Genomic DNA, 27,419 nt, shown 5'->3' with positions numbered 1-27,419 from the left:
ACACTCACTCATGCTACTCAGAGAACCGGGGTTATATACATAACCTTAAGTTCTCTTTCATAGCATTCGTTTCGTGTCTCACTATGGGAGAAATACTGACTCCCGGATTGCCAGACATGCCTGTTAAGAAGACAACTGTCCCCAACAGCACTTCACAGGGGAGAAGCCCCCACCCGGGAAGAACCTGCACTGAGGACTGAATGCGCTAGGCTAGGTGCCGTCACATCTAACCTGTAAAACCTAGCAAATGTATGAGGTGAGGTCCAGCATGCAGCTGCACACACCTCTTGAATAGAAACTCCCCTAAAGAGAGCCCATGAGGTTGCCAGACCTCTAGTGCAATGCGCACGCAAGCCAGCAGGAGGCTGAAGGCCCCTGCTAGTATAGGCCAGGGCAATTGCTCCTACTATCCAATGGGAGAGGCGCTGTTTAGACACAGGCTTTCCCATATGTGGTTTAGCCCAGGACACGAACAGCTGGTCACTTTGTCTGACACTCTGGGTTCGGTCCATGTAAATGTGCAGAGCACGGACTGGACACAAGTTATGCAGCCGCTGTCGCTCCTCTGAGGAGAAAGGCGGTGGGCAAAAGGCCGGCAGTTCTACAGGGGAAAATGTGCCGATAACCTTCGGAACAAAGGCAGGGTTGAGCCGCATACTGACCCTCGTATTATCCGAAGAGAACTGAATGCATGACTGATGCACTGAGAGAGCGTGGATCTCTCCTACGCGTTTAGCAGAAGCTAAAGCAATTAATAGAGCCGTCTTCAAGGACAGAAATTTTAACTCAACCTGTTCCAGGGGTTAAAATGGGCAACAGGAGAGCGCAGCTAATACTGTGGGAAGGTCCCACGATGGAGCCAACGGCCTAGATGTAGGCAATTTACGCCGTGCACCCTTCATGAAACGGCATATTAAGGGATGCTGGCCAACAGTCTTCCCCTCAAAACCAATATGGCAGGCCGAAATTGCTGCCAAATACACCTTGATGGCGGAGATCGCAGCCAGATCTGCTTCACCACCTCTGGGTGAAGCTTCCAGTCCCCATACAGTGGGTTGCCCCTGGAGAGAAGATCTGCTCCAAAGTTCAAGATTCCCGGCACGTGAGTTGCTCTCAGCGACAGCAGGTGGACACTGCTCCAGACTATCAGTCTGTGTGCCAGTGTATGTAACTTGGGGGACCCCAGACCCCCCTGTCTGTTGATGTAGGCCACAACGGTGGAATTGTCCGACCTCACTAAAACATGATGACCTCTCAGCCAAGGGAGAAAGTGTTTTAGCAACAGGTGAACCGCCAGCAGTTCCAGACAGTTTATGTGGGTGGAGCGCATGTGAGGGCCCCATTCCCCATTCACTGTTCTGCCTTCATGGGTGGCCCCCCAGCCTGAAAGAGAGGCATCTGTGGAAATCACCTTCCTGGCTGAAACTGCCCCCATGGCAACACCCTGAGACAAGAAACCTGGCTTCTTCCACTCGCGGAGAGCGAGCGAACAGTCTGCAGAGACTCTCACGCGACGGTGGCAGTCTCGGTGAGGGTCCAGTCCCCGCGAGCCCACCCAGCACTGAAAGCCTCTCATGTGCAGGCCTCCCAGTGTTATCGCCACTAGAGAAGAAGCCATCAGACCGAGCAGCCTCTGGCACTGTTTGAGGGTCACTGTGTTGCCTCTGCGAAACAGTGCTAGGGATGACCGTATGGCCGCTGTTCTCTCTGGGGACAGAAAAGCCCTCACCCGGAGGGAGTCTAGGCTGAGCCCTATGAAAGTAATGCATTGAGTTGGCGTCAATGTGCTCTTTTCCACGTTTATCTGGAAACCCAAACTCTCCAGATGGTGTATGAGAGCATTTGTGTGACAAGTCGCTCCCTGGCGGGTTGGGGCTGCCACCAGCCAGTCATCGATGTATGTGGCCACCCGAATGCCCTTTTCCCTGAGCGGGGCCACTGCTGCCTCGGTGCATTTCACAAACACCCTTGGGCTCAGTGAGAGACCAAAAGGCAGGACTACAAACTCGTATGCTATCCCCTGGAAAGCAAATCTCAGATACTTTCGGTGTGGGGGATATATGGGGATGTGGAAATAAGCATCCCTCAGGTCAATTGATGTGAACCAGTCGCCCGCTCGTACAAACCGTAGCAGCGAGGCGTGCGTCAACATCCTGAACTTGTATGTCCTTAAATGCCGGTTCAGGGCATGGAGATCCAGAATGGCTCTCATCCTCCTCCCCCCTTTCTTTGGCACAAGGAAATACCTTGAATAAAATCCGCTGTGCATTTCCTCGGGAGGGACAACTCTTATAGCTCCTTTGTCTCTCAAGGTGGAAATTTCCTCCAGGAGAAAACTGGCAGACTCACCCAGAGCACGAGAGTAAACAATTTCTTTGAAATGTGGTGGAGCGACATTGAATTGCAGCCTGTAGCCCTTTTCCAATGTCCTCAGCACCCATGCTGACTGAATGCAGGTGCTCTTCATGTGGAGAGACACAGGGTTCACTGGCCACTCCACCGAAGATGGCGTTTTGGCGCCCCCTTGTGGTCGCAGCGCGAAACATACGCCATTTCGGTGTCCCATCACCTCTGTCACAGGCTCATCTGCATCATCACATTTGATTTTTTTCATGTGTTTGCCAACACTCGACAGCGCCCTCGGCAAACTGCCTGGATGCGCGTGTCGGGGCTTTTTTAATACAGAATGCTCTTTCCCTCTGGCGGGTCCGGTGACAGGAACACCGGCCCGAGTTAAGCACTCTGTTTGGAACATGTCCTGTTGAACTTGCTCTGGAACGGAGCTGAGAGGCAGCCCATGAAGGTGAGAAATTGGGTTTGCTCCCACCTAGAGGAGAGGCTGTCAGGCTGGCCACTTCTTCCTCCTCACGATCGCGGCAGCGGGGAGAGGAGGAGGGGCCGCTTGAGGTCTGGCCTGGGGAGACTGTTTCCGAGTCCATGGATTCTTATGGGCCCCGGCAGCCTGGGGGGCTGCCTGCGTCTTAGGCACTTTGGGAATCCTGAAAGCAGGGACCGGGCGAGACGCTGCCTGCGCGAATGACTGGCGCGGTGCCGCTGGGGTAGCGTGCTGGGCCCTCCTCAGCAGGCAGAGTTTCAGAGCCTCATCATCTCTCTTTTTCTCCTCACATCTCTTCTGCATGGATGTAACAGCCGCACCGAAGAGACCTTGAGGCACGACAGGGGTGTCGAGGAGTTCCTCTTTCTCCTTGGTCGTCAGGTTGGTGAGCCCGAGCCAGCGTGCTCGCTCCTGAAGAACCATGAGGCCCATGGCTCTCCCAGTAGCCTGTATGGCTACCTTGTGGAGGCGGAGGACGTGGTCAGTTATAACACAGATTTCTTTCCACACTGTGGTATCTGGTTTAGTTGTCATGTCGTCTTCTAGCTCGGCTTGGTAAGCCATTAGCATAGAGGAGGCGTTGTGGGCTCTTACTAACAGAGCCGCTGCCTTGTAGCACTTATCTGTAAGGCTAGACTGGAAGCGGTCTGCTTTGGAGGGGGGAGATTGGGCCGATGAGGACAGAGACGGGGTGAAGATGGCTCGCTACCAACGGCTCCACTTGCGGCATCTGGCGGAGGCCGATAGACTCCATCCCCTCACAATCCAGCAGGGAGCTCCCCACGATGGGGTGTTTCTCGCTGTAAGGTTTTGCTTTCCACGTCACCGCTATCTCATCGAGTAGCTCCGGGAAAACAGGCAACACATGCTTGCCCGTCTTTTTCGCCTTCGGCAATTTCTTTCCGTCAAAACGAGACTTTACAACCTCTGTTTGTACGGTGGGCCACGGGATGTTGAGCCTTGCAGCGGCGCGCTTGCACATGTCCTGCATGTCGAGATCCAGGGGAGACGGCGGTGTCAGTTTTTCAACCTCGCCGGTAGCCGAGGGCTTTGCAGCCCAGCTGATGCTAGCCAAGGAGGTGGAATCTTCCTCCTCGTTGTCAGACAGCAGGAGCTCCGAGTCAGCCGACTCATCTCCGTCCTCGTTGGCATCTCCTCCCCAGGTGACTCCAACATCGGGGAAAAACTCACGATCTCCGTGTGCCTCCAGCGACGGGAAAGCAGTCGCGATGGGCTGAAGGTCTGCCTCTACCCAGCTCGCCCCTGGCGTTGCGGCCAAATCATTGGGCACCTCAATTTCTCCTTGCGCCGCAGCAGCCTCACACAGCAAAGGGTCGCCACCCGACAGGTTAGCCTGGCGAGCTAGCCTGCGGCGGAGTAGTTTGCGGTGGATACAGTCTTGTGCGGGTGTCAAGGCAGCCTGAGCGTGAGATAAACCCAGGCATGCTGCACACACGGGGTGTGTATCCCAGGCAGAAATCTTCTTGCCGCAAGGACAGAGCTTTGCAACTTCGTTGGCCGTCGTAGCCATGGTTAGCTAGAGGGTTGTGCACGTTAGCGAGACTGACACTGAGTGCGGAGAATATTGCTATTCCTCGCTAACGTGGGGTGAAAAGTGTTGCTACTTTTCTACAAGTATTGCTACCTAATGTGTAAAACTGCTAGTGTCGAAGGGTATTGCTACCTGATGGTGAAGCTAGAGGTACCTTTGTTAGCAAAGTGTTGCTACTTTCGGAAAATATTGCTACTTCCCTGGGTGAAAGTATTGCTACTTGGCACCAGCACTAGCTACAGAACAGTATTGCTACTGCTTGTATGCTAGTGGACAACTGAAAAGCTGGGAACAAAGCGCCCGGCGACCGAGTTGTTCACTCGAATCTGTGGACAGTTTAGCTTTAGCACCCAATAGCACAGTTGTCTACAGGCTTCTGTGAGAAACAAGAAGAGGTTTTTAAATGACATCTGACGCTATGCCAGCCTATTATATAGGGAGGCACTAGCCCCTCCTGACATGGGCGTCACCTAGCCAGCCTGTAAGGGCTGGCGTAATGGTATTTGAGCTTCTGATGAGGTCACGCAGGAGGCGTTCCCCCATAGTGAGACACGAAACATGCCAACCTTAGACCAGCAGCCAGACCCTGAACTTTAACAGGTAACAAAGGCAGTAATGAGCAGTCAGGCTTGCAGCGTAGCAGCCTCCATTTCTATCTGTGCATGTTTGTAAAGTAGAATCACTGTGATAATTCAGCTTTGCGTTTTTAGCTTTGTGTTCATATTGTTAAAAAAATTAAAATAAAATAAATAAAATTGCAGGCGTGTGTTCTCACTAGGACAAGCCTTTGTGTCAGTATGTAAGACTGTAGCCTGAGGTTTATAGTATTAACTGGTAAATATGAGACAATACATTGGAGGTCATGATACAGAGTAATACAACGTGCACATTATGAGTTACAAGTTACTTTCTTTGATAATGCACTACATTACATATTTACTTACTTTTAAGAAAAGTACTGAGTAATGTATAACATCACATTCCAGAACCCAACACGGTTAGCTAACATACTGCTGCGATTATCAGGAGATCATACTCACCCTCTCTCCGAGACCCAAACTTCATTTCTGGAGCATGACTGGACCTTTTCCTCCTCTGCCTCGTCCTCCTTCTCTTCCTCCTTCTCCTCCTTTCTGTTTGACTTGTTGTCATCCACTGATGTATGTCCTTTCTTTGTTCCCTCGTAGTCTCTGTAGCATGACTGCTTTTTGCAGACCTACACTCGAAAGAGACACGGGCAAATTCACCAACTCTGCTCCAGCATGCCCAGGGAGACAAAAATTGGGAATTCTCATTGAACGATGTATTTTATTACATGTGTTAAGACACACGCTTCATTTCAACAGTTTAAATTTTGACCCCTTTAAATGACATTTCCCGTTTTGGATTCTATAACAAAAATGGTAAGGAAAGCTAACCCACTCTTTTCTATGCCTCCTATATGGAGTGTCTCAGTGTCTGCTCTACTTCTTATCACCTACCAGTCCTTACATTTTGATCAGTTTTATTTGATTCTTTTTGTTCAGTTCTGTTACAATAGTAACGATTAGGTCTACCGACAGGTGTAATCAGTGGTCAGTGTTGTAATTACCTCTGTGGAGGAGGGTCTTTTGTCGTCCTCTTGCTCCACTGACTCTGCTGCCTGCACTGACATGGGGGATAGTGTATATATGGATGGACTGAGCCTCTGCTTGCAGTGAAGCAGAGAGAGAACTGTCTTGCTGGAGAGGCCAGGTGGATTGGGGTCATAGCCACTAGTAGACCACGACGAATACACTGAGGGCTTCTGTTCATCCAGAGCAGAAGGGTTTGGTTTAATGTAGTTTAAATAGCACCAGCTGTTACAGGTGCTGGACAGCAGACTGGGGAATGAAGGCCCAACATGCGAGACGGGAGAGCAAATAGCAGGTAAACATGACTCCTGTTTGAGCTTGTGCTTGCAAGTCTCAACTGTTGCTTTGTCAGAACAACCCATCTCCCTCTCCTCTTCTTCTTTTACTCTTTTCTGCTGCTGCTGTGACTCTGGAGGCAGCTCCATGCTGTTTGAGGGGGAAAGCATCCGTTTATTGCCCCCTGAGCCTGATAACCTGAGGCTATCATCAGACCACAGTTGAAGATCTGGACTCATGTCCCTGTGGGGTCTTTGTTCAGCTGTTGAAACACCTGCACTTTGTGGGACAGCACTAACTGCCTCCTGGGGCCTAGGGGAGGTGGACTGAGACAATGTGGTGTATATGGCGCATGCAGGGGTGTGTGTGTCTGTTTGGAGGCGCACTGCAACTGCTGGATCCGTGACTGGCCTCAATATTTCTAGATTGGAACTGATGTTAGGGGCAGACTGGCGAACATGGGAGCGACTTACTGAGTAGTCATCGTCTTGTGGAGGAATCTCTAGTTTCAGCCCTGTAGACATGGGGAGATAGCGGGCTCTGGCAGCCCCTGATGGTCCATGCGTATGATATTGCTGTGGTGCAGGAGCAAGGGCCTGCTCTGTATAGGTCTCCTTTTTTACAGTTGTAGATGGGTCATGAGGAAGGGACAGTTCTGTGCTCCCAATCAACTGAATATTTTGAGTAAGTTTCCACTGAGAAAAGATATCTTTGCACTGCAATTCCACTGGATTATGTAAAACAGTGTCCCCTGATAGAGAAGAAGAAGAGGGCCTGCTGCAGTGTACAGAAGTTGGGCTTTTTGCTTGAGAAGATCTGCTTGGGTTGAGATATTCAGGACCACGGCTCAGGATCGTACACTCCTCCTCCTCCTCATCTGGATCACTGATAGCAGTGTGTCTCATTAATAGACATTTTCTTCTTTCTCTCCACCCAACTGCAGAGCGCTCAGGGGATAGAGAGCTGTAGTCAAAAGACTTACTGCGGGTTTCAGCCATGAGGACACTCTGTTGTGGGTCGTGAGGGGCCTGTTCAGATGCTGAGCGCCTCATCTCTCTGTGCTGATGCACCCCCGGCACCGTCAGCATATGAAGAGCTCTTGATCTCCTTAGTGGCGTTGATGTTGCAACGTCCATGTCCTGTCTGTTTGACTCTTCAAAGGACGTGGAGCGACTGGATGCATATGATGCACTACTGTCCTGACTAGGGCTGCGGGGCAGGGACAGAGAGTCAAAACTAGATTCTCCTGATGACTGGGCAGCTTCAGCTAATCGTAACCGCTTCTTCTTTGGAGGAAGCTTTTCAATAGGGAGCTGTGCCAGAGAGGGGCTTCTCTGCGGCCACTGAAATTCATCTAGTTTCTCTTGAGGTTTTGCTGTGGTGGTAGGTTCGGCTGAAGTGTCTGTACTCATGTTGGGATCCTTTGTCACCAGGATCTCTGGAACCTGCACATTGTGTTGGCGGACCAGCTTTCGGGCTGCTAGTTTTGGTACATGTTGTTGAGGTTGTTTTTGAGGCAACAGCTGATGATCTTCATGAGGTGGAGAGTGCTTTGTTGCCTCTGCACCTGGATTCTCATTACTCAAGGATTCTTGTTTTTCAAAGGAACTAGTATGCTGAATTACTGAACAAGTTTGCAATGCAGGCTTCCTCTGGCCCTCATAAGCTGCACTGCTTTCATCTTTGCACTGGCCTGAAGACAGGGAAGAACAAGGTAAAGAAGGAGAAGAGGGGTCATCAAATTCAAAACTCTCCTCTTTCCTTCTCTTGCGCATTACTGAAACGCCTGCCCTGACTGCACTGTTCTTTACTTGTGAACACTCCATTTGACTAATTACCACTTCATTGATGGGTTGATGTGATAGGCACAGGCTCTGCTTGTGTTTTTTATAACCTACCCAATCTTTGCATCCTGTGCCACAGGCCTCACACTCATATGGCTGTGGTTGACTTTGCTTACAGTCAGGCACAGTGGTTAAGCTGTCAGAGTAAAATGAAAGAGAATCCTCGTGTTCCTCTTTTGTAAGTTCTGTACCAAGTGGAATTTCAATTGCTGGCTGTCGTCTTAGCATCCCATAACGACGTGAAGGCTGTCGTTCATCAAAGGACTGACTTAGGCGACATTTGCTTTGGCCGCCACTGGTGGTCTCAAATAAACTGGCTTCAGGTGGCATTGAATGACTTCGCACCAGCGGGGTGGTGGACGTTTGGCTAGCTGGCTGCTCCATATTTGAAGGTGGGTGATGAAATTTTTCACATGGAACTCCCATAGTGATAGAGCCACTGCTTTTATAGCCCACATCGCCAACCTTGGGGCTATGAATGAGCGGTTCTTTCACAGTTGAACTCTTCTGAGACTCAGAACTGTTCTTTCTGGAGAGTGAGAATCTCCTTGGTTTTACACTGTCAATTTTACTGGTATCCACCACTGCCTCGTTGATGGTGATAAGTTTGGTTATATGGTCGATGACCTGTTTCTTGGGCACCGTGAATGAGATGCTTTTGTCCTCCTCACCAGAGGGATGCTGGTTTTGATGACGAGACATCCTCTGTAGGTGTCCAAAGCGTCCATATTTACCAAGTATGATCTCAGCATAGCTTTTGGCACTTGTGTTGGGGGGACTGTCCTGTGACTGCTCTGTACTTTCAGAGCGAGAAAAATAGCCAGATTCTGTACTACCTCTACTACCTAAAGCTAAAGATGACGCCTTTTCATCAGATGAGTCTTGAGGAGTGTGTTTTCCTCTGCTTAGGCGCAGGGCCAATCTTTTTTTCACCGCATAGGAGTAATTGTTTCCTCCAGGGCAATCTTTGGCCATGTCCGTTTCAACACTCTTGATTGAGGCTCCACTGTCTTGTCTTTCTGAAACAGAAGAAGCTGATGATAGCTGTCTCGTTTCCTCGTCCGACTCTGTGGCTTGCTCCGCTGTCGATTTCGACTCCCCAAGTGCCAGGCCTGCCTTCACCCGGTGGGTATGAGATTTACGGTGTTTGTATAGGTTACTCTTGGTCTTAAAAGAGAACCCGCATGGGGCACAGGGATAGGGCCTTTCACCCGTGTGGGAGCGAATGTGTTTCTGTAAAACACTAGGCTTGGCACATGCACGGCCACAGTAAGTGCAAACATATTTCCCTGGTCTCTGAGGCTTACGCTCACGTTTCTGCTTTGGGGTCCCTTCCTGGGTTTCTGGTTTAGACTGGGCAGGGTCGCCTGCTGAGGAAGGTGGGATTTCTGGAGTCAAACTCAAACCTGTGGTTGGTTTCGTTGCTGTCGATGCCTCCTGTTTATTCGCCGGCGCTGTATCTGAGTCAATGCTCTGCCGCTGGTGTCTGAGACGTTTGCGTTCTGGATTCTGCCTTCTGGATTGTTTGGGCTGCTGTAATGTGCCATGGGGCTTTGGGGAGCCGGTTTGCTGTTGTTGACAGGGCTGGGGGGGAGACTTGGACTGAGGGCCTCGCTGTGGAGACTCCTTCTGAGAATGTTCTTGACCTCCGGACTGCTCCCCAGTGGTCAGGCGACTATGCAAGGCCTCCATAAAATGGAAGGACAGCCTCAGGTAGACACGTAGGATGCGTCTGCCTGAGCCAGGCTACAGAGTTAAAGCCAAAGCATTAACTGGGTAAGAGGTTTAATGTGAGCAAATCTGATCAAAATATCCACCTTGACTTCACTTCATAATTTTTTGCTTGTTTTACTCAAATTGTTATTGCTTGACAAAGGAACGATGCCATCAAATGTAAAACAGTAGCATCAACGAATGCAGTTGTGATATGCCATGTGCTGTGGAGGAAGTCCTCTGCCATCCAAGCATTAAGCATTCCATCATGAATCACACAGACTCTGTTGCTCAGCTGGTTCAGTTCAATGCACAATTCCTTTGTCTTCTCAACATGTAGATCTGCAAAAACAAACAAGTCGTTATATAGGATAGTGCATACAGTTCAACACTGAGAAACAGATAACCCTCTGGCCTCTCTGTTTGCCAGATAGGAATATTTATGTTTTGTGTTGCATAATCACTCTATGTGTCATAACATTCATCTTTCGCTTTCCCGCGGCTGCTGCCTGTTTTAAATTAGAATGGTTTATGTAATGTTTTGTTGTAAAATATATCAGCATGCAGTAAAAGTGATGATTCTGTTAATATTCCCTGAGAGAAGCAGTATGCGCACCCAACTGTGACTTGAACATTCAAATAACATCATTTGATTTGGTCTTTAGTGATTGCCTATTTCTTAACGATTGCAGAATATCATTATGTCAGACAACACATTACACATACTGCCCACTCCCATAAAACTGGTCTGATCTTTCTGCTGCAAGACAGAAAATGACCAACAACAAAAAAACCAGAGAATCTGCCACTTGATCCATTTGATTGTGGAACTATAATATCCTAATGGTTTGATTATGAAATTGACTTAGTGATCACTTGTACTCTTTCACACTCTACTGCTGTCTTACAAGCACCTTTTTCATCTTTGGTGTTAATGAAATTGCAGCTTTTGAAGGTTATGTTGTGTCATCTACTATCAAATGCAAAATGATGATCATCAGACTGTGCTAACATACAGTGCTGCCACATTGCAGGACATGTGAAGGACTCTACCTGTTTCATCGGATTAACTGATGATTTTAGATATTTTAAAAAGGGCCAAGCCAAACGGAGGCGACGGATGGCTGCGAGCTGTGAGTGCATACAAAAGGTGACTCAGTGGAGATACTGAAGAAAATTCCCAGTGTTACTTTATGCCAGCATGCTGAAACAGTAAACAAGGCATCCCACGCACTGACCAGCTGGTTTCTACACCCACATTCTGGTGGAAGACGGCAAAGCTGCTGGATACTATCCAAATTACTGATAACAGGTTGACAACCATCTTTGATTTAACTTGTGAGAAGAGTATACGTGCCAATACTGGATGAATAAAAAACAATCACTTTATACTACCAGCAAAACAAGCATAGTATAGGAGAGTTATAGAATTTGTGCAGTTTGCAGAGGACCATTGAGATCATAGCTCTCTTGCCATAAGCCTAGTAAGTGTTAAATGTAGGCCAATCAGGTAGTCTCTACCAGGGCTTATAGCTTGTAGTGGGAAGGCAGACTCTTGTTTGTAAAACTCGAATTAACACGTCTGTCTGAGAGTTGTTTGGGGCATGTGCATTCTCTGCATGAAGGTGACAATGACTGCTACTAACAACTAGTCAAATAATAAAAAAGTAAAATAAAAAAAATTGGCTCATTTTCACTTGCTCCAAAGTTAACTATGAACTGTTCATTTACACCTCACATAACATGGATGCAGCCAATGCACAAACGAGCCAAACATTTCTCCTTGCACCCCTCACCTCACATATCTATTCTCTGCATGAACTTTCACAAGGCTCAGTGCAAGCAAAGCTGGATTTTTACTTGAAGGGCTGTTAGACCTAGAATTGCTTGGGGTTAAAGGAGCATTATCCTTTATTATCCTCCATTAGTGAAAATACAGAACAATGTTAAGCCCAAACATTTATCTGGTTGTTGTTAGTTTTTATTATTTTCAAATGTTCTTGAAATTTAGTAACTGTTTCAGGTCTTTTTAATGTCTGAAAAATTAATTACATGGGCTAGGTAACAGCCCAGTCACACTAAACTAAAAATAGAAGGCAACCTCCTTCCATTTCACAACAAATGGTGCTTGTCTGATGAATGCACTGAGATTTTTTTAGTTTTTGTATTTTTTTTTTTTTTATTTGGCAACTAATTGCAAGTAGTTACAGTTACTAACTGGTTCCTGAACTTGGGTGTGCAACACCCTCAGCTTCTGGGAGACCACTTTGAAACACAAGGCAATTGCTTGCAGCACCTGATGGGAGGCAATCTCTCTTTAAAGAACCATGGCCCCTTTCCGATTGGAAAGGTTTGCAAATAATTGTCATCTAATTTCTAAATGCAGATAGATTGTCAACAAGTTGCAATCAGTCATCTGTGACGTGTCTCTTTGTAACAGGAATCTTCACTTAACTGGTTGACAACTGGTCATATTCTGATTACATTCCTATATAGAAGTAGGACTGCTGAGCGCCTGTATGATTTTGCAGGTAAATCGCAGTCCTATTTGTAAAAGAATTTCCGAATTTCTGGCTGCACTCTGAATGCCAACTTGCCCCCACTCAGACTGAGAGCAGACAGGCTCCATCTTACTGCCATTTTATGGCACCAAACTTCCTTTGGAAAACAACAACTGACTGTAGGTGGGCGTGTATCTGGTCCTGGTCTTTCAAGTGCAACAAGACTGGAAATTAATTGCACACGGTCGTAATAATTTTAGTCATGCTGCTGTCTCCAACCACTGCATATATCATAATTGGCATTAAGGACTGTAGCTTGTGTCTAAATAATATTAAAAACAGAAAACTCCTCAATGCTTAGGCCTTTAAAGGGGGGTGGTAGGAGTTATGTGGTAACGGAATGAAATTTTTAAAACTTATAATCAAATATGATTTAACCACTGTTCTCTCAAATCAGGCTAACTAGCATGCAAGTCCATGAGCACATGGATAATTAGCATCTAGTTTAGATAATCATAAAACAGAAATACAGAACCAACACACAAGAATGTCAACATTTCTATCAAAAATTGGGTGTCAGTTAACCAAAGTGCATTCTTGAGTAAACTCTTCTTGGGGAAGTAAACTTACCAAACCTCTGATACTCAAAGTTCCAGTAGCTTCTGCTAACAGGAAACATGGGTAATGTGCAGGAGGTAATGTAGCTGCCAGGTTTTTGCCAAGCAAGAACATTTATGCTATATTTATTTTAATACTTTCTGTTATACTCTCCCTGTGAGGTCCAACGGTGTTATAAGAATGGGTAGTGTACCATTTAAAGTTACCCCTGATATGCTTTCTAAGAAGATGGTAGGCCTTTTCAAATCTTACACAATCCATGGCTTTGTTCCACTGTTATGCGTTCAAGCTGTTGAGTCCACGCTTAGTGACAAAAAAAAGAAAAACAAGAAAAAAGCTTTTCTCAGAAGGCAGTGATATCAGCGATATATAATACAAGCTATTTCATTGCACACCTGACAAACCTACACTGGCACAATATGAAATTTTCCTCAAGTTTATCAAATGGTTGCAGTGCTGAGTGTGCATACAGTAACAGTTACAGTCTGCAGAAACTGCTCGAAAATCACGAGATACTGAAACGTAACAAGCCAAATGAGAGAAAATAAAGGGGAAAAAACTAAACTATTTAAATGACATGTCCATTCACCCACACAAAGAAAGAGAATATTGTATAAATGGCTTTAAAAAAAAATATTGTCAATTTCCCGTTCTCGCACTAATGGGCACCCAGCGGTGGTTCCTATGGTAACGGCCCTAAACCATGTGGTAGCAGATGGAAGGAGAGCTGGAGGGCTAAATTTATCTTCCAGTATCCTCACTGACTACAGAGAGAGAGTGTGTGTGTGAGAGAGCGCGAGAAGGCGGCAGGCGAGGTGCCTCCCTCCCAGAAGCTACTGTTTTTTTGAGAGGAGCACACCAAGAGAGGAAAGAAAAAAATCAATAGTTTGGGAGTTTTCAATTGGTACTACACCGATATTCCATTCTTTCAGGAAGAATCAAAGCCAAATCCAGACACCGGGATGTGAAAGAACCACAGACCAGTTGACAATTTCACCACAAAAAATAAATAAATAAATAAATAAAAAAATATTGGTGCTTTTTCTCTAAACTAAAAAACCTACATTCTGACTACCAGTGCTGCATTACTGCAGACAATTCGTCTTTAAATATTATTGTCTTCAAAAATGCAAACAGGGACATTCAAAGCATCCTACTATAGAGAGGAGAACAATTTTTAAACACTTTCTTAATGAAAGTTAATAGAAATGTGAACCCCTTCGGACTTGTGTGACCCTAAAAGCATTCTTCTGTTGTTCTGTTATCCACTATGTTGTCAGCTGAGCACTAGCAACGCTGTCGTGCCCAACAGTGCAGCTTCATCAGCAGCCTGATAACGATGCTCTCTGGAGGGACAGGGGAGAGCCCTTAGTGGATACACAGTATTCCCTTTCTCTCTGTGCGTGTGTGTGTGTGTGTGTGTGTGTGTGTGTGTGTGTGTGTGTGTGTGTGTGTGTGTGTGCACTTCGGAAATGTTCCCACAGGTCCACATGGAGGACATGCCAAGCATAAGCGGCTGGATGCACAACACAGGCAGCTCATTCACTCCTAGCTTTAATACCTACACAGCCCACGGACCACTCGCTACATGCACTCTCTCCTTCATTCACACACACACACACACTCACTCTCTCTACAGAAGCTGTCTGCATGTGTTAAAATGGGCAAAAAATAATCCAAAAAACATTAGGCTGACTTCAAATGTATTCAAGCACACTGACGCAAATGATTCTCGTGCTTTTCCACCTCTCGCTGCCTCACTCATGTAGCAGCCTTTTGCAATAACAAAGACATGAATGAAGAATCCCCCCCCCCCCCCCCCCCCCTTCCTCCCTCCCTCCACAGTTCCCACATCACGTCACACGCCTCATACATCAAGATCACTGCAGATGACAAAAAGGATATCAATGGACCCCCCCTTTTTTCTTTCTTTCTTTTTTTTTTACCTGGTCGCAGGTGGTGTTGTCCTCCGATTCTGAATGACTGGAAACAGGGAGAGCAGAGAGACACGAAGACAAGGAGAGAGAGAGAAAGGATGAATGAGAGTTACGCTGAAGGCAGAGAGAAAGGTAATCGAGTCTCCGCTCTACGTGCACTGGGCTGACAAACAGGTAGCTGAGTATATTATGTCTATGAATGAGAAGGAGGGGACACGCTCTCTCTCTGTCCCTCTCCACCTCTTTGATACACCCCCCTCCCACGTCCTGGTGTCTCTGTTTTGGGTTCGTGTGAAGCAGTGGCTCCTTATATTGATGTTGACGTAAGCTTGTGTTTCTTTTGGCAGCGGTTTCTGCTGCACAGCTGGCAAAGCGGTGAGAGGTAAAAAAGACAGGGGGAGTGCTCTCTCCTGCCTAATTGAACTAAGAGGGGAGGTGAAGGGGGCTTACTTCAGAATTTTTAAAATACAAGTTCACCATTCAGATCTCATTTTTCCAACGCAGGTACAGAGATATACTGATGCTGCATTTTGAGAAAACATGGGAAAGATACAAGGGGAAAAGCGCACACAGATCCAGGTTTTAAGAGCGGCTCTGGAGAATGTCCACAGTGCTCCTGCCAGGGGTCAGGCTGAAATAGGTCCAGGCAACTGTGACATCACTCTTTTATGCCATGGGTCCCCCCGCCATTTCCCCTCTGCCCATGAACTGATTTTTTCCCCTCCCTCTTTTCTCTTTTTTTCCAGCAGCCTGAAAGCTCACAGATAGGAGGAGCATTGAGGGAGTACCAGCCGGTAGGATGCAGACAGGCAGTGAGCTGCTCATCTGGTCAGGCGTAAAAAGGAGAAGCCGAGAGGATTGGAAGAGAGCCCAGGGTGTCCATCCTGCTCCAGGCCACAGAGAAACCTTGTGACAACAGGGCTCCAGATTCGAAAATGATGTGATGATGTGTCTGCTCGCATACAGACATTTCTGGCAAAAATGCTACCAGCAGACAATCTTATTCTTACTAATCAACTATCTGAAACCTAATTATCTCACCCTAACATACAAGAGCACAGCAACTCAGAGCACAGAACCACAAACTACTTTTCTTTTCTTTTTACTGTTTTCAATTTGGATGGACCAAAAAATGTAAGAAAAAATTAATTAAAAGTAACCAATGGAAGGTTTTTTCTGAAAATAAATAAACAAAAATAAATAAATAATAATAATCTTAATTACACACGTTGTTTTGTCAGTGACTAAATCACTGCAAAGTTAAAAAATAAAATAAAGCTCACACACTGCTAAAATAACCCCAAAACAATCCCCCATGCAACGAACGATCAGTGGATCTGACAAACCGCATGCTCATTGGAAACTCAGCAGCCAGTGAACATAACCTGAATAATCATCTTTTATGAATGATCAAAATTTAAATTTATGAAATGAACTTCATGCTTTATTCAGTGGACTATTTTTCAAGAGTCTACTGTTCACCGTAAGGATTAAAAGGATAAAAGGACTTTAGCTGACCTTTTCCAAGCGCTGTCATCTGAGTAAGTGCTTATAAATTCTGGAAAAAGGTACAGGGTCCCCTTCTGTGAGCATAACTGTTATTTGTTTCTTTGTCAATGAAACTTATGAAAGAAATCATGTATGCCTGAGAGCAGCAAGTAGGCCTGCGTGCAGCGTGTGTGTTTCATTTATTTCATGTCTTTTAAAAAAAACTAATATATATATATATATATATATATATATATATATATATATATATATATATATATATATATATATATATATATATACATACATATACATATACATATACATATACATATATACATATATATATATACATACATATATATATACATATATATACACATATATATATATATATATATATATATATATATATATATATATATATATATATATATATATATATATATATATATATATATATATATATATATATATATATACACATATATATATATATATATATATACACATATATATATATATATATATATATATATATACACATATATATATATATATATATATATATATATATACATACACACACACACACACACACATTTTGTTTAGCGATTAATAGAATTACATTTATAAAAACCTATGTTAGCAGTAATGCAACAAATCTACATCTGTTACAGAGATATATATATGGTACAATCTTTCCTCGACTAAACATCCCAGCAAATTTACAGAGGACACATTGTGCAATGCTCAGAGAAACTGCACAAACAAAATCCAAGAGCTGCAACTGAAACTCTAAAGGCCTCAGTTAGTAAGCTAAATGTTAAAGTCCATGAGAGTACTATTAGATACAGACTGTAGGAGTAATGCTCATTTGGAAGGGTTGCCAGGAGAAAGGCTTTCTCTTTCTGAAGAAAGAAAAGAAAAGAAAAAAGAACAGCACAACTTAGATTTGGAAAGCTACAACTGAACAAACCACAAGACACCCTGTCCTTTGGGCAGAAGAGACCAAGGAGAGGCTTGCAGAGTGAAAACAAAACACAGCAAATCAGCACAAATTCATCACACCAACTGCCAAGCAAGTTGATGGAGGGGTAATGAATTTGGCTTTATTTTCCAGCAACAGAACATGAGTGCCTTGCATTGATTGAACTGACCATGAACTCCATGAAGAGTCCATGACCACGAAGAGTCAAATATGAGGCCGCCTGTCTGACAGCTAAAGCTTGGCCCAAATTGGGTCACGCAATATAACAATGACCCCAAGCACTCCAGCAAATCTACAACAGAATAGCTGTGACTGGACCTTAAGAGGGCTGTGCAACCAATGTCTGCAAACCTAAAAAAAATAAAATAAAAATTGAGAAACGTGATGAAAAGTGGGATCAAATTCATACACAATGATGTGAGAGACTCATAAAGCCATAAGAAAAACTAATTCAAGATACTGCTGCGAAAGGTCACAAGCTATTAGATCATTAAAATTTACTCTAGATTTGGATGGAAACTTGGTACCAGTCCAAGAAAAAATGTATTTTCAAAAAGCATTTTCTATGAGTTTAACAATTCCTAATATCTTCAGTGGTTAATAGTAGTGATCAGGAAGAAAGCCCCATTACATCAGAGGTAAAGTTGAGGATTACGTGCTGGTTCTAGATTTGAAGTTGGGTTACATAAAGCACATTTTTTTATATTGCATACCTAATATGGGATTTAATACATGTTTATGCATATTGTCAAAGTAACCCAGAGCAAAGATTCTGTATTGAGAATAACTTACTGCAAGCTGCAGAGTGAACACTTTGGATGTTCCCAGTTGTTCAGAGCAAATGGCAGCGTATGCAAAATGCTGAACATTAATCTTTCACACAGTACGACTGAGGACATTTTGGCTACTTCAGCTTTGCTGTTTACGAAAAATGTTTGCAGAGGCCCAAATCTGGTGAAAATCCAAGTGATTATTGCTTTCAGCGTTTGTTATCATATTATCAGAGGACGAATATTGACCCTTGCTCTACTGTCTGGAGGTGACAGAGCTGCCTGTGTCAAGCTCTTTCACAGGGTTGTCTCCGTCTGTGCAGCTGGGGCTCATCTGCATGGCCTTGTCACAGTTTGAACATCATGCTTCCAAACACGTTTCCTCAACAGGATTTTTTTTGTCTGTTAGGAATGTAGGATGAGAAAAGGATGGAAACAAAAAGATAAGGTTTCACAATGCTGCCCTCCTTTCCATAAACTGAACACTGGATTCATTTTAGTTCCTCGAGCTAAACAATACATTAACATTTAGCAGTGGTTGAATAGGAAAAAAAGGGCTATTTTTGAAGATGCAAATGTTTTGAATACGTCTGGCTAATTCCAGTTTTGACACCATTTTGTCTGCAAAATGGTCATATGTAATTTTAGGAAGAATAAAAAGTTTTGTTTGTACTGTTATTTTTTTGATTTTCTGTATTATAACCACAAACTCGAGCCATTTTTCCCCATTTACAGCTAAACGGGTGTATTGTAAAAGTCCCAGGTTATGGAAGATTACATTTAAAACAGGTCAAGCATTTCCCCTATCAAAGCTTTACAGAAAAGGCTTATGTATTCATTTTATCTTCAAAGGATGGAGCCAGTGCTGTGCTCTTTAAATGTGGCGGCCCCAGGTGGGTGTCTAGGGAAATTATTCAAGAATCTTGGGTCAGACACCACAAGTTCATCATATTTACTACATGATCAGAATCAACACAACACACTTCTTTTTCCATTAAAGGAGTAAATACATAGTTCACTACTTTATTGTTATTGTCATTATATTGTCAAGCTATGAGTACAAAATATTTAGAAAAGATGCATTTTTTTCCTTAGAGCCCTCTTATGTGACAACCAGAGATGGGCAGTATCGCGTTACTTGTAACGCGTTACTGTAATCTGATTACTTTTTCGGGTAACGAGTAAAGTAAGGGATTACTATTGCAAAAACGGTAATTAGATTACCATTACTTTCCCGTAGGAACGCTGCATTACTGCGTTACTAAAACCGTGATTTTTTTGCGAGAATGTCTCATGACAGTGACGTAAGCGAGTGCGCCGTTAGTGACAACAGCTGTGTGCAGATCAACAGTGGATCATATATCGAGTGCGGGAGAGAGTATGAGCGTGCAGCGTTTAAAGCGTGGAAGTACTGACCTTACTTTGAGTTTGATTCCATAAAAAGTGACAAACACATTAGTGTCCGTTGTGCGTGGGAAGAAAACGTCTTTTTACAGCGAAAAAAACCCCTAAACTTCCAAGCAAGCACCGAGTGCGCAACGACGTAATGGGAAACTCACAGAGAAACTCGCGGATTCTTCAACTGACCGCGGCACACCTGCACCAGGGTAAACCTCCGCCTACCCTACTCCTGCTTTATAGGTGAAAATAGAGCAACAGGACCGCTGAGTCTTTGACTTTATTTATTTTCTGCTGTGTTTTACTTGCATCTATTTGAAAGAGTGAGTGTAAACACACACAAAAAATATTTTATGTGCTGGAATGTGCAGAAAATAAGTTTTAATGTTAAACTAATTTATTCAAGTCAGAGAATGTTGCATATAATTAAATTTTTGCATGATGCATAAAGTTAAAAGATTAAAACTAATAAAACAAGTTTTAAAAAGAGACTTTTCCATTTGATTACATTTTGTATGATGGATTATGCAGAAAAAGTAGAATTGGGCTGAAAGATCTATCACTTTATCACCTATTCAGGTTGTAAATCGTGTTTTTAAAAAGTAACTAAGTAACTAAGTAATTAATTACTATTGAAAATAAGTAATCAGTAAAGTAACGGGATTACTTTTTTGGGGAAGTAATCGGTAATTAGTTACTGATTACTTTTTTCAAGTAACTTGACCAACACTGGTGACAAGCCTTTAAAAGATTTCAGTTTTGTTTTGTTTTTTGGGGAGGGCTTATTTGCATATTGTGCTGGAGTTTTAGCTTTTCCCCAAAATAAGACATAAGGGAGTATATCAATTATGGCTGGTTTTGGACTTGTCAAGTAAATCTTCAAATTGGATGAGTGTGATGACCATTGATCAATATTCGATTTTACCTAAAAGGCCAGTATTGACAAAAACATATATTGGTCTAACTTTCGTTGCGTTGCGGTAGACTGTCAGTAGCAGCATCCAAGCTTGGGTCAGTTCTGGCTCCATCCTGCCGAGCCATAGAGGAATTTTGAGGCACTGTGCCACCTGTCACCAGAGAGAAAACACAGGCAGGGTGCTCCTTAGAATCCCAGCAGTCGAAGGTTTCCCATATGGCCTTAAAACACCACAGGAAGCAGAATCTGTCACTGCTACGCCTGCCACACTATGGAGTAGTCTTTACAGAGTCAGTTTGTGGTACATAATGATCGCTTAAAAGCATCATCACAGCCAATTTAAAATTGTGCTTCATATTTGATGTAAAGCACAGCTGTATGATCTTAGAGTACAGACAGTACAGTCTACCAGCCATTACAAGACAGTGAGCCACAGACAGACCAGAGATCCCCCACCCAACCCCCACCATACACCCGCCAAGCAGGAGGACACAGATGCCCCTCTCAACCTCAACCTGCCCTAATGGCCAATGAAAATAGCCATGTGACCAACATGGGTTAAGTTGGACTGCCACAGTGTAAAGAGTCCATGGAGATAAATGGTCACCTGAGCTCCAAAAAGAGCTCCAGTTACTGTATGACCTGACTCGTCAACAGCAGTCCATGTTGACAGATGTTGTGCAGAGCTCAGCTGTGGTGGGTGGTGCTGATTTTGACTCTAGTTCCAAATGTTCCAATAACATACTAATTCCATGTGTGTACAAATGTGGCTTTATGTAGCAAGGAGGAACATTTCTGTATTTAACCTCCTAGGACCTGGCGTCCACATATATGGACATCATATTTTGGGTTGTCTAGACCAAAATACTAAATTTTGCTTTACAAGAGCCTGATATCCACTTACGCGGACATTATACTGCCACTGTTTTATCGAAATTTAAAACAAATTTCCTCTTATACAAAAATCAAGTTAAACAAAACAACACACACAAAAAAAAAATCATCAGGTCCCAATCAGGGCAAATAGCAAAGAGAAATTGAAAATGCATGCCATGAAAGCGTTCGGGTCTTAGGAGGTTAAGGAGCAATAATTTAGATTTTCACTTTTCACCAAAGCAACGTGACTGTAATACACAATCCAAATTTCACACGTATGATACATTTTGATATGCCAAGCATTTTATTTTTATTTGAGCATTCAGCATGACACGTTTTATTAAATTTAACGCCTTTCATAGATTTATACTTCTTGCTAATGTTCAAGTTCAAGTTCAACTTTATTGTCACTTCAACCATATACAGTTTAAAAATACACAGTGAGGCGAAACAACGTTCCTCCAGGAACCAAGGTGCTACAAGACAAGTTAGTGCAAAAAAAATAATAATATATAATATATCTAGTAATAATATTGTGCAAAAGAGCATTTACAGGTTGGTGTGTGCGATGGTTTGGTGGTGTAGGTCAGTGTGTTTGCGCTTGTGTTGGTTAGTCAGTCCAGTCTCAATGTTTTGAGGTATTTGAGTTAAGCTGAGTGATAATGTTAGTGTATGTGTGTGTGTGCGTGTTTATCAGTCAGTCCCTTTTTGCTGAGGAGACGGATTGCTTGTGGAAAAAAGCTGTTGCACAGTCTGGATGTGCGTGCCCGAATGCTTCGGTACCTTTTTCCAGATGGCAGGAGTGTAAAGAGTGTGTGAGAGGGGTGTGTCCGATCAGCCACAATGCTGGTGGCTTTGCGAATGCAGAGTGTGGTGTAGATGTCCTCAATAGAGGGTAGAGAGACCCCGATGATCTTCTCTGCTGTTCCCACTATCCGCTGTAGGGTCTTGCGGTCTAGTATAACTCTAACATTAAAAGAAAACCCAGCCATATGAAAGGCTATAAAACAGTGTATGTCTTGTGCAAGCCCCAAGTCTAAATAAACAGGGAAGGCTCTGTCGAGAAGGGCACACACCGTAAAGTTTTTGCCAAATCAATGTGTGGATCAGAATAACTCCATGTCAGATTGGTGAAGGCCCAGATGGAGGCAGAAGATCTACTGTACTAACCCTTCACAGGAACAGCCAAAAGAAGAAGACCACAACAACTAAGATAGAGGGTTTTTGTGACATGTCCTATGGCAGTGTTTCCTAACTTTTTGGAGCCACGGCACATATTTCACATTAGAAAAATCACACGGCACACCGCCAAACAAAAGTGTCCCAAAAAGCATATTGATCATTTCCCCCGCGCACCAGGTTTAGCGGAATTGGCTCAGTTTGTCCCCAGTATAGCTTTTTTGCTTTCTTCTGACCACTACTCAAGCTAGGGCTTTCATCTGAGTCAGATTTTCTCCAGGACCCAGGTCCGATTGACTACTTTTTCTTTTTAGATATTTATCCATTGCTATCACGCCCTGCATCGTTTCACTCACAGCATGACCATTATGTAATTTCTTCTTCGTCTTCTTCCGTTTTATTGGCAGTTGGCAACCCATTTCATTAGAGCAAGTAGTTGTACTGCCCTCTAGTGGAAGAATGAAATTGTTCTGCCCGTTACTCATGCGGTCGCTCAGGCTATGTTCACACTGCAGGCAAAAGTGCATCAAATCCGACTTTTTTGACCCTATGCGACCCATATCCGATCATGGTATGACAGTGTGAACGGCACAAATCTGATATTTTCAAATCTGATCTGGGTCACTTTCGTATGTGGTACTGAATCAGATACGTATCTGATGTTTTAGTAAACGACTGCTGTTTGAATAGTCATGTCGCATTATATCTGTCTTTTACGTCACTGACACAAGACAGATGCCAATTATCAGCGCCGGAGAAGACATTGTGAACGCTTCCTGGTCATCCAGTGAAACTGTTGGGAAGACAATGCAAAACGTGAACATTTTATTTGTACTGTATAATCTGCAGATTCTGATAGAAATCTGCAACTATCCTTTGAAGCACCGCTCCTCTCAAAACAGCAATAAGGATAATTATTAGGCCATATGTAAATAACAAAATAACTTTATAACTTAAAGCAAAATTGTGAAACGTAAAGTCCAAAACAAGTCTTTATATTAACAGCCATCAGTCAAGCAATATTGTTTGGTCTGGATCTAAACAGAGCGCGTTGTGTGTGACATCTTCTTTTGCGCATGCGGGCCGCTTTGAGGGTTCACACTAGAGCGCGTTTGCTGTCACATTTTATTTGTAGTGTCAACAAGCAGACAAAAAAAATCGGATTTGATCAAAAGAATCTGAATTGAGCATTAAGACCTGCAGTGTGAACGTAGCCTTAGACTACTAATCAGGAACCAGATAATATTCCACGGCACACCTGATCATTTCTCACAGCACACCTATGTGCCGCAGCACAGTGGTTGGGAAACACTGTACTATGGTAACCATGACATTCCAATTTCCTATTTTCAGATCCACAATATACTTTATTAATCCCAGAGACAATTATGTGGTCACAGTTGCTCAAGACAGTTACGAACAAGTTAAAGTACCAATATAAAATATTACAATATACTACAAAATATTACAAAATAGCTCTAATAATACAAAGAGCTCTAATATACAAATATCTCAATATATTACACAAAATTGGAAGTTGAAATTCAGATGCGCACCTTATCATACCGACTTTGTTATTAGTGTGAATGCTGATTAAGCATTCACAGTATTGTTATCCAATTATTTATTGTCATTTTCTCCAATTTCCCATGGAAAATTCAGAGGAAACAAGGGGAGTTAGACAGAAGCATGGCAAGCAACAGAGGTCATGAGCTGGAATCGAAATGGGGGCTTTACAGTTATGCAACTCTCAGCTAGAAAGCAAAGCCAAATTTCCCCCAAATGTCAAACTAGTGGAAAGCCTGGATTGGTTTCTGCTGTTCCAAAGTACCAACACAGACAACAGAAAGCACGCACATACAGTAAGACAATTATAATTGGAAACACTCTTTAGTGACCTTCTGAACTTGCCAGCCTGTGAATCAAAAACTATATATTCCAATGTAATTGTCTGACAGAGACCTGCAGTGTGTCACAATTCTTGGGATATTTTCATGAAGTAATTGTTGTAGTATCTTTTAATCATTTTTTACTGACGCTTATATGGACAATATTGTTAAGTTATATTTGTTTTACTTTTTACTTTTACTTGATTATCCATGTCAAAGTCTATAGGAAGCTGATTTGCATTGACAGATGTGCGGCACAGACAACCACAGTGTGAACAATTCTCTTAACAGTTCTGTTCAATCCTGCTATGTTTGTTGATCTATATGGGTGGGCCACCACCAAAGCCCTATTTAGAGCAAGGGGAAAAAAAACTGCTTACAGGCTGCTGGAAGTTGTGTCAGACTCTGATGCTGCAGCACCTTCCTGGCCATCAGTGCTGGTTGATAAAAGTCAGTACTTTGTGGCCTTAGATTTTAAAAACAGCAGAGGAAAGGACTCAAATAACTTTTTTTTTGCTCTGTTAACTTCATTAACCTCAATGTATATCATATAGCTAAAAGGTACACTCTCTATTAAAAATGTGTTAATATTTGCAGAAGCCCAGGAACAAAAGGCTCATTTACAGAAAAGTTAGTAAATCATATTTAGAGCAGCAGCAAGCCAAATCAGGAACAAGGAGTTTGACACAAAAAAATGGGAGGCATTGTGCAAGTGATGAGAAAACAAGCTGAAAATGGAGAGAGGAAATGCTAATTATAGGCAGAATGACCAGCTGCCTGCTATATTTGTCCCCACATCTAAGTTAGGTTGTTTCTGCGAGAGTTTTTGGCTTCAGGGTGTGAATGTGGCTTTTGGTTTGGTCGCTGACTGAAACTGTGACACTATTTGCATACCCTCATTGATTCTGATAACACAGGCATACTCCTAATGGCTACACCTGCAGTCAAATAAGGTAGCTTACATCTCATGAGACTGTGTGAATCATTTTTATGTGGACATAAATAGGTGGGATTCATTCTATCTGCTGAGCCACTTATGAGCATTTTCCGAATGAAAGGAATTGTTTCGTTTTTGCTCCTACGTGTGAGAAATTCCTCTAGCAGGAAATCCACACAGACCCCCAGCAGGGCACACTTTATATATAAATGATGACATCAGGAAAAGATTTGAATTTGTGGTTTCCAGCTCTGCTCTTTTAAAAACTCCCTACCAATATAATGGCAAACACTGTAGGTGACTATACAGCATGACCACATGAAGAAAGGGAGGTGCAAAAAGGCATGGAAAGTCATGACACCAGCTAAAAAAGATCAGTAATTAGAAAGTAATCCTGCCACTTAGTGCAAATTAATATCGGCTGGTTCAGTTCCAACTGGTCACTATAAAAAGGTGTCTCATTACCAAGGTGTCACACAAGACAGATTTCATGATGGTTAAAACCAATGCGCTCTCTCAAGACCTTATTGGTGCAAAACATATTAATGGCATTGGTTACAGAAGAACTTCTAAACTACCGAAGGTTCCAGTGACTACTGCTGGGGCCATAATCCAGAAGTAAAGAACATTATTTCAGCATAAACGAGCCACAACCAGGTTCTCCAAGATTTCAGAATGAGAAGTGAAAAGAATTATCACAAGAGTTGTCCAAGAGCCAAGGATCACTTGTGTGGAGCTACAGAAAGACCTGGAATCAGCAGGTAAAATTTTTCAGAGAAAACGATAATGAATTTAACTGCCATGTCCTATATGCACACTCACCACGTAGGACTTCACTGTTGAAGAAAAAAAAAAAAAAGCATGAAAAAGATTGCTGGAAAACATTTAGACAAGAAAAGCCTGTGAAATACTGCGAGAACATAGTCTGATGAGATAAGGCTAAAACTGAACTTTTTGGAGTTCAATAAAAGGCACTGTATATCACCCCAAAAACACCATACCAACAATGAAGTTTGGAGGTGGGAACACATCATCGTGTGGCAAGGGCGTAGATTTGGCATGGACGGAAGGGATATGTCCCCACCAATATCCAGCGATTACTGAATTGTCCCCACCAATAATTTGATCTCTTCGAGTAAAGAAAAACAAAACCGATAGAAAGAAAAAAACGATCTGTCAACGTCTCATTCACCCAGCGGTGCAGAAAGAGTTAAATTACTTCTCTACTGGAGTCCTCGTGTGACAAATATGACCAATGTGATTGGCTGTGCCTTTCAGGGAGCTCTGTTTAGTTTTAGCAGCGGCAATCCTGCGCTGCGAGGACCTGCAGGCAGTGTTGCCAACTTAGCGACTTTGTCGCTATATTTAGCGAGTTTTCAGACCCCCTTAGCGACTTTTTTTTTTTCCTAAAAAGCGACTAAAGACAAATCTGGCGACTTTTTCTGGTATTATTGGAGACTTATTTATGACGACTTTTTGACGTGAAACCGCGTATCGCTCTTACTCTCAACAAGCAGCGGTGCTGCCGTGGGCACCTCACCCGTGCCAAAGCACTCACAAGCGGAGGCTTTCTGGCATCGTTGTATTTTTACTCAGTTGTATATAGCATTTGTATTCTATTTTTATCTTATTGTATATTTTATTCTATTTTATTCTACTGTATATAGTATTTTATTTTATTCTATTCTGTACAGTTGTGTACTGTATTTATTCTTATTGTATTCTAATTTTTGCTTAACTTTTGCACTGTCCACTTCCTGCTGTGACAAAACAAATTTCCCACGTGTGGGACTAATAAAGGTTATCTTATCTTATAGTCCTCCCCCAGCTGCTATCGGGGCAGGAGACGTTCACACCTGTGCGTCCAAACGCTGCTCCCGCACTGACTGTAACGCAGTCAGTTCTTCCTTTACTGTTATGCTGTTTTGTGGATCACAAGGTTTAAAACTACTTATAAACACACACACAAAGTAACTCAACCAGAGTGCCTATTTCGGGTCACTTTTGCCGGTCCAGGCCCGGATAAAGGAGCAGGGTTGGAATTGTGACATTAAAAAACAATAATTGCTAAAAGAAATTTAATTT

At 43.3% G+C, this 27,419-nt stretch overlaps 1 protein-coding gene across 4 annotated transcripts in view; it reads right to left on the bottom strand.

The window, feature by feature from the left end:
* hivep3a (HIVEP zinc finger 3a) overlaps positions 1–27,419 on the bottom strand; it is a 55,451-nt gene that overhangs the window by 9,902 nt on the left and 18,130 nt on the right. For 3 of the 4 annotated variants that reach the window (XM_004564390.3, XM_004564392.3, XM_012922802.3), the window contains 3 exons: positions 14,900–14,936; positions 5,980–10,176; positions 5,429–5,604 (listed from right to left, as the gene is read on the bottom strand). In XM_004564390.3, coding sequence (XP_004564447.1) covers positions 5,429–5,604; positions 5,980–9,813 — 4,010 coding nt within the window. In that variant the 5' untranslated portion in view covers positions 9,814–10,176; positions 14,900–14,936. The remainder of the gene's footprint in view (positions 1–5,428; positions 5,605–5,979; positions 10,177–14,899; positions 14,937–27,419) is intronic. The other variant, XM_004564391.3, reaches the window with a different exon arrangement.

Source organism: Maylandia zebra, linkage group LG22, assembly GCF_041146795.1.
Source record: "Maylandia zebra isolate NMK-2024a linkage group LG22, Mzebra_GT3a, whole genome shotgun sequence".
NCBI lineage: Eukaryota > Metazoa > Chordata > Actinopteri > Cichliformes > Cichlidae > Maylandia > Maylandia zebra.
Note: the sequence above shows the minus strand (reverse complement) of the source record. Positions and strands in the feature narration are given on the sequence as shown.